This window comes from Ammodytes marinus, assembly GCF_949987685.1.
Source record: "Ammodytes marinus genome assembly, chromosome: 13".
NCBI lineage: Eukaryota > Metazoa > Chordata > Actinopteri > Uranoscopiformes > Ammodytidae > Ammodytes > Ammodytes marinus.
This window is the reverse complement of record NC_137217.1, coordinates 27543068-27551350: the sequence shown is the minus strand read 5'-3', so window position 1 is coordinate 27551350 and position 8283 is coordinate 27543068. Positions and strand designations below refer to the sequence as shown.

At 38.5% G+C, this 8283-nt stretch overlaps 1 protein-coding gene across 1 annotated transcript; it reads right to left on the bottom strand.

The window, feature by feature from the left end:
- Positions 1-129: 129 nt before the first annotated feature.
- Positions 130-7797, bottom strand: dnase2 (deoxyribonuclease II, lysosomal). The gene is made up of 7 exons (XM_080038902.1): positions 7476-7797; positions 6337-6434; positions 5914-6085; positions 5113-5215; positions 4203-4367; positions 2134-2352; positions 130-1590 (listed from the first exon to the last, which is right to left on the bottom strand). Exons 2-7 carry the CDS (start codon positions 6432-6434, stop codon positions 1217-1219), a joined length of 1131 nt encoding a protein of 376 aa, XP_079895028.1. The 5' UTR covers positions 7476-7797; the 3' UTR covers positions 130-1216.
- Between the last annotated feature and the right edge of the window lie 486 nt (positions 7798-8283).

The following is an 8283-nucleotide window of genomic DNA, read 5'->3' as shown; positions in this document are numbered from 1 at the left end:
ATATAATACAGACCGATATTTACATCAACCTATGTCAAATACTGACATTTCTATTTTTCTCATGGATAAAGTAAACAAAGCAAGGTGAATATACATCAGCAAACAAAACATACACATGTTTAAGTCGTTTTATTCAGATTTAAGATAGCCAGCATCTTAATCTTCAAGCAAAATCATGAACAGAATGATTGTATGTGGAAATGTGATACACAGGTCACAGAAAACAGTTCTGGATATGTCAGAAAGCACATATGAAGTGCACAAACACTCATACAAACCCTATTAATAACACATTGACAAACACCAAGCATGAAAACATTCCTCACACTTTCATGTTGTGATGTCTGTAGCTTATTAGTGAAAATGTGTGATTGTGCTGAATGTAACATTCAATTAACACCACGTTTGTTCATGCATTTCAAATCCCATAAAATCTGTTTTGATACATTTTCAACCAGAAAAGCATGACTCCCTGAGAACATACCCACCAAGCAGCTAATGTTGATTACACAGGAAAAGTTATTGAGGCAGCACTTACACAGTTTGCAACACATTCTCATCAGTTTCAGTTAAAACAGTGCCCAGTGGTTATAAATACACATGGACAAATTATTTCATTTAGAGTGGCACTGAGGCTTTTGTGTTTTTCAAAATGAACACCATATTTCAACAAAAGCCCTCCGTTTCCTGCCAAATTTGACTACTTATAGTCCTGCAGCGTTATTCTTAATGTGTTTAGTTTGAAGAGGAGGATGTAACAGCCCTTAATAACAGCAGATAATCATTTTGCACAAGTAAGTTACGTTCTCTGTGCCTACATTTTCTAAGTCAGCTTCATTCAGTGAGCAAGGAAACATTTGGACCAATGCAGATATTTTTTCATGATTTTCTTCACTCTACCAAAATGTATGCGTTTATCCTTGAGGACTAACAAACGTGCTGGACAATTTTCCTTCATTATTAAGCATTTGCAAAGCAGATTTTTGTTGAGGTTTACCTATTATAAAAAGGCCGCAAACCAACGTGCGTCCTAATGCTTGTGCCCGAGTGCAAATAGCAACAGGAACCAACTCACATAAAGCTCTTTGGCATTAGCAGTGGTGAAAAAATTATACTAATGACATTCATTCATTCATTGATAAACTAAAATTGCACCAAATGTGTTCAAACATTTCACTTCTAAACCCACATGTTATGTCACCCCTTATCAACCCTTTCATGGACACTGGATGGTCCCTCCTCCACAAGCCTGACACTCCAGCGCGGCCGTCCGATAAGCCTTCCACACCACAGGGTCCTGCAGACACACCGTTCCCCCTCCTCTCTTCTCCTCTGCCTGGTTCCGGTTGATATCTCCCACACACACCCAGCCTCCTCCGGCCCCAGACCCGCCCGCCGTGGGACTCACAGCCCATTTGGAGTGGTCCTGGCTGGCCTTGAAGGTGAACGTCTGCCCGGGGTGGATGAGCGTGATGTCCAGGACCTTCCAGCCCAGAGAGCAGTCGGAGGGGAGGATGCCCACGGAGCGAATCCAGAACTGCACCAAGAGGTTGGACTGGAGGGTGGGGGCCACCCAAGAGTGGTACAGGTCTGAGAGGGGAGAATGGATGGAGACAGTTAATTGTTATTTTATTGCACGTACAATTATATATGTCTATTAAATAATATGACTCAGGTTTAGGGTTAAAAAGTAGTTAAAATCCAACATTTGAACAATATATAAAGAAATTCAAGTTGCACTCCCAGAGACATGAGACATTCTTTAAATAAGACATTTAAAAACTGAGATACATAAAGTAATACATTGTTGACTAAAAATAAATAAGAAAGAAATATTTAAACAAATATATTTATAGAAACTAAAAAATGTAAGGTACACGGGTTATAGTCTACAATTATACAATAAAATAGTTCAGATTAGTAGTCCTGGATGGGAACATTTTATCGTTGTTTTATTGCCTGCAAAGTGCGTTCTGTTAAATAATATGTCTCTTAGGTAGAATAAAAAGTAGTTATCTCGTCATGCTCATATTTTCCCATTTATACCTGTTGGAAACTCTAAGAGACGCTGACGCAACATCAACAGTGACCAGAACTAACTTCCAACTACTTTTTATCTCTTCAAAGTCTTACCGTTGTTGAAAGAGGCTCCTTTGGCAAAGCTGATGAAGTGGGTGCCGCCCTTGGAGGTGAGAGTCACACTGCGATTGGACACAGGTTTGACGTGGGGAAAGATGTGACCAGTGGGATGTTTCTTCCCACAGAGAGCAGCGAGCGCGGGCACCAGCGCCGCAAAGGACTCTGGGACGTCGCAGTCGTACACATTAGGCTGATTGATCTGGAGCTGCTCTCCTGTGGTGCAAAACAAATTAGATTAAAGGCAAACAGCCCTCCACAATCACTTTACCTGTTAAGTGCTGAAAATGAATAGTACTGTCTTGGTGACACTGGTGCAAAGGAACTGTGCACAGCAACAGATGGTAGAGCGATAATAAAACTATATATACAGAGAAAATTAATGTATGTATATTATGTGTTAAGTGCATTATTTTCTTGATTTATTTATCCAAGACTATTTCAGGAAGTGATGTCATATATGTATCAGCTAATTATTATTATTTTTTAAATGTATTCAATATTTCTGCCCCTATTCGACTCAATTAATATCAATTGACTAATGGATTATTCTGCTTATAGTTTCAGCACTAACTCTATGCATTGAGCATAAGTAGCTGTGCAAATCACATCAGTAGTTAAGCTGATTAAAACAATCGGCAGATAAGAGGCAAGTCTTCACATATTGGACAGATAGTATTAATACACTCTGTTTTAAATCAAAGTTTGCCTTTATCAATGTACAAATTCACTCTACAAGGGGCCCCATAATAAAATGTGACAAGGCTGTGAACACCTTCTGTGGTTTGACAAAACATTTAATCGCTCTGTATCCACATCACACTCTCAAAATCCCAGCTGGAGAGGCAAGAATTGTATGGAGCAAATTCATGCCACAGTGTGGAGGCTTATATCTCTATGGTAACATACCTCAATCTAATTGTGTTACCCTGGCCTGGGCACTGCCATAGCAACTGTGCCAACTGCTGTTTCTGCCAGGGAACTGCAAAGGCAGCGTGGTGACACGGTGACACACCTGTTTACGCTGATTATCTTGGATGAGGATTGCTGTTGTGTCAATACCTGACTGGATTATTAAGAACCGGCTGGCGTCATGACAATAATGACTGAAGAAATCCATTTCAAGTTGAGATCGCCCCATGTAAGAAGTAATTTACCACACGCACTTAACTTATGATTCAATATATTTAAAAGAAAGTCAGTCACTTATTTTTGACAAAGAAAGATGTCAGCAGCATTTTTTTAAATACTTTTAGAGTGAACAAAAACATATAGCTATGTTTTCTATTTTCTTGGCAAACCCCCCCCCCCCCCCCCCCACACACAAAAACTAAATAAGGTTTAGGATTACGAGTACAATTTAGAAACAGCACTGACAACCTCATGATTAAGTAAGACTGGCAAGCAGCTCTACAAGAAAGAGTGATGCACCAATCAACAGCAGGAAAGATTTAGATGTATTATATGGCATGGCAGGCTTAATAGAGTTTGTTCAGAGAAGAGCTTTTGTTATATTTGAAAAGGATTACATTATTGTGACATGTTGACTTGTATGACATTTTAATAAATAAAAAGGCTTATTTAATCATCTATATTGTAAAGGCATTCCTTATTAATCAAAGCTTATTCATTTGTAACAAGATAATAGCAGACAGAAGGCAGACGATTAATCTTCATTAGCACATTTTATATACTATCTATGATTAGCACCCTATCTCATACTGTCATTGTAATCTGACAAGGGTCATCCATTTTATTTTATTTTTATTTATTTTTTAAGATATTTTTTGGAAATGTTTTGCTTTATTGATAGTGTAGAGACAGAGGTGAAATGGGGCAGAGAGGGGAGTGACATGCAGAGAACGACCGCGGGTGGGAATCGAACCCGGGTCTGCTGGGGGGTGGAGGGGGGGGGGGAAGCCCTACCAACTGAGCTAAGGGCGCCCCCAAGGGTCATCCATTTAAACATATTTGAGTAGTGTGATGTAGTAAGTGTAATTAAATAAACTGTATTTTTACAACAACAACAGCTCTGCCCGTGTAATTCAGCCACACAGCAGTCTTACCGATGGCCTGGAAGCGCTCCAGTGGGTAGGTGACACAGATGAAGTTTTGTCCGTTGTTCTCTCCGCTGTTGGGGTAATAATACTGTCCAGCCTGTCGTACAGGGGGGAAGTGAGGGGTGCTGTGAACCAACCAGAAGCCTTGATTCTTATCCAGCAGGACCATACCTGAGGAACACAGGTATTGAAATTGTCAGCAAAAAAAACATCAAGCTTTATCCTTCAAATGGCTTGAGTTGATGATGAAAATATAAACTAAATAATCTCACACCTGAACTTAAAAAGTGTGCCACGTATTTTAAGTTCCGCATCACAACTGTTTTATAGCTTCACCTATTTATATTATAATGTATAATATAATGATTTTCTATTTGCGTTTGAAGCCTTTTTCTTAAACTTGCAGCAAAAACAAGTTATGAGCACATGGTATTACATTTGAAGTAAATATTTAGCAAACGGTTGCATATTTACACATCCAGCAGTTACCGAGCCACATTTTAATTCGGTTGGAGTCATGTTGCTTGACACCTGATGACATGTAAGTCCAATATTCACTTTCATTTCAGCACTGTTTTTAGTTTCTAACAATTCCTGTAACTGCAGCTGTCTGTTGTTATGTGCTAAACAGGTGCTGTATAGGTGGTTTTTAGAACTGTTTCAATCTTAACAGCTGCATGCTGAACAAAAACAGAAAAGTTGCTACGAGCAACCCCCTTCACATTGTTTTTGCATTATAATTTGATACATAGTTGTTATAAAAATGATCAATTAAATACATTTCTGCTTTGAAATAATTCATGTGATGTATTGTGCACTCAACCATATTTGCTGATTTTAAGTCATAATGTCAAACCTGTTGGAGATAACTTAGGCTATGCGCACACAGTACTAGCTGGACTGCTGTGTTGTTTACCTTTTGTGTGTCCCCCATTGCTTTCACTGTTGTCAACCCATCTGTCACCAAAGTCCTTAGGTGGTCTCTGGTCATTGTAAAGGATGTACGCTACCTCTGTATTCTGTGAGGAGGAGAGAGGATTTCATTATGAAAATCATAAAAACCACATTCTTGGACCCACCCCAAACGCATAAGACAGAGGCACACATACACTTCAGCAACACAATAACATTGATAAACTGAGGTTAACAAACGTGTTTTTATAACTATGCTCTTGAAACTGATACAATATATTTTCCACAGCTGTGCTGACAAACAGACCAGACACTTTCAGTTCTCATTCTCAGATTCGTATGAATGATTTTCATAAGTCTGTCTATGAAGCGAGAAATCTTAGGTCTGCAACCGAAAAGCAGAAACAAGCGGTTTACATCTGCTGACATCTGGAAACAGATACAAGAATTGACTACAGATATGTATTGCTTGTTCAAAATTGTGGACATTATAGAAACTTGATGCAAATAAATCTTATGTTTAATACTCTTTTTAACTACACTTTAAAATTCAGTGTTAATACACCACCTAGGCTCTGTAAACGGGCATGTTGCTAGCTACGGTTGGCCCCCTTTGTTAACATACCAGTACAGAGCCTAAGTTGTCTAATGACACCAAAAAAACTCTGAATCATGTGTAGAAAGACGCTGACCTTCACCTGGGTCATTTCCTAAAAACTCAGTAAAACAAAACTGAATTCCCTATGTTTAGACACACAGTATCTGTTCTATACTTGTTACAAAGAGATGCCTGATGGAGGCAGACCTTTGCTTGTGAGTACAGCTGTCCCACTGTCCGGCCCAGAGCTCCCGTGGTGTCGTTCACTGTCGCCTTCCCATTGGTCCATCCTGCACTGCCTTTCTCCAGCAGCAAATACATCTCACCCGTTTGGGGGGATTTGCTGCCATGCTCTTTGGGCAGCTTATAGATGTACAGCCTAACATAGAGGCAGAGAGAGGAAGAAATGTTAAAGATATATATAGAGCTTAACACAGAAAAACTAGACACTTAGCCCATTTGAGAGGGAGAGAGAGGAAGACATTTTTAAAGATGTACGTGAAACTGCTTGATACTAAAACTAATTTGCATATTATTGTTAATTGTGACACCCAACAGGGTTAAAAGAAAATATAAAGTGTATGTTTTTTTTAAAGCTTGTTTGTTCTAAGGCAGCTATCAGTGGATTACCAATCAACAGCATCTCCTTTGTCGTTGTAGCAGCTGATTGGTGAGGTGTCACCGTGTAGTGGCAGACAGGAGATCAGCAAGGATAGGAACAGGAGCATCTGAGAGCAAGAGACTTATGTTAGTTATTACAGGTATATTACAGTTAAAAAAGGGTATTCAGACCCATTAAAAAAATTAAAGGGTACATCCATACCCATATGTGCAGTAAAAAAAACTCCCAATTTATGTTTCCAAGGGCAGACTTTTTTTTCTGGTATTAAAAATATATTCAGGTTAAATTATAAAAAAGACATAAGATGAACTGTCAAGTCTGATCCAAGCCTCATATCTATATAGCTTCAGCTGAAACGGAGGAAGCGACTACAGCATTCAGAAGTTCTGTCAAAGCCAATGTTCAGCTGTGTGTGTGTGTGTGTGTGTGTGTGTGTGTGTGTGTGTGTGTGTGTGTGTGTGTATGTGTGTGTGTGTCTGTGTGTTTGTGTGTTGACCTGAAAATAACCTGCATAGGGATGTGTTGATTTCGTGCACACCTTAATGTATGAAAAGGTGGAAGGCAACGCTTCCACTTCTTCAAAAATATACATCCAACATTATAATTTTTTAGACTATCTCAATTTAACTTAATTACTTATAATCCATCAGAATGTATTTAGATTATAGTTAGATGGATGAATAGAGTACAGTAGCATAGTGTTGCAGCAGCAATTCAGATGAATTAAAAAATACACATAACTTACAAAACTACAATGAGGTCTTAACAAAATGACATAAAGGTTATTTAGCAAACCTACACTTAATTGAAAAGGTAGGCTACAATATTTCCCTCTGAAATGTTGTGAAATAGAGGTAACTTTCCACTACTAGTCCAATCTAAACATAGGCCTACATGAATTATTAAAAATAATATATTTTTTTTTAATCAGGAGGCACCTTGTTATATTATTGAAAAACAAAGTAAACGAAACACCACAAAGAAAAGTTAAATGGATAGCTAAAGGTTGAAAAACAAACAGAAGGAAGTACTTCTACAGGGATTCTATGTGAAAATATAACTAATCAAAGCTCAAATTGAATGTGCGAGTCCCAACTGTTGAGCTTGTTTCTGGTATAATCACTAAGAGAAAGTACGTTTTACTCACCTTTGTCTGAGCGCCTTTCACCTCAATATGTTCTTAGGTTGTTCCCAGCATTAATATTTAATGCAGCTACTTCCCAATCTTGAACAAGTTTCATCTTGCGGTAGACTACATCCTTGTTTTGGTCAACAGCAGTAGGATGAGACAGTGACGAAATGCAACCTTTGGGAGAACGCACCGAAAGGCTTCTTACAGGACGATTACAGCTTTCAAAAGACACAATCAACACAAGCTAGGACTCGGAGGACATGCAATAATAACCGTATAACATTTAAGAAAAAAACGACCAACAAAAAGCATCTTTAGCTAATTCTTAAATGCTCTGTAACTTCCGTGCTCCCGTCTCATCCTTCTCTAAAAGTCCTAGGTTTTAGTCATGTGATCGGTGACGTCGCACGTTGGGCGGGGTTGCACAGAAAAAAGTTTCATAGAATGTATGCATGAATACATAAATAAAAAGATAAGAGGCCTATTCCATTTTATTTACAAAAATGTGTGAATACCACACCATAACAAACTCTCACCAAGCTGTCTGAAATAAATATATTAATGGCAAACACATGTTGACAAGGTATTTGAAAGAAAACCGAGGCCATACCAGATTAAGGATACATTATATTGACACAACTCTGGTACCTCTATTGTAGGCTACATTCTATCTTAAAAGTGGAACTTGAGTCTGGTTAGCTGGCCTTGCTGATGCTTTTTCCTGTTTGACTCTTTCACAAGTTTGAATTTGAAAAAGCGTGGGTGTATCTCCTTTTTTGTTAGATGCTTTTCGTTTTCATATCCTCCGCTGTTCGTCTTCTGA

What these genes read in the sequence shown, in the direction of transcription:
- dnase2 (XM_080038902.1), bottom strand. Translation starts at nt 6,434, where the DNA reads ATGCTCCTGTTCCTATCCTTGCTGATCTCCTGTCTGCCACTACACGGT. An exon ending in AGCTGTACTCACAAGCAAAG is followed by an intron (nt 5,216 to 5,913) that starts GTCTGCCTCCAT and finishes TCCTCCTCACAG; the next exon opens with AATACAGAGGTAGCGTACAT. An exon ending in CAATGGGGGACACACAAAAG is followed by an intron (nt 4,368 to 5,112) that starts GTAAACAACACA and finishes TGTGTTCCTCAG; the next exon opens with GTATGGTCCTGCTGGATAAG.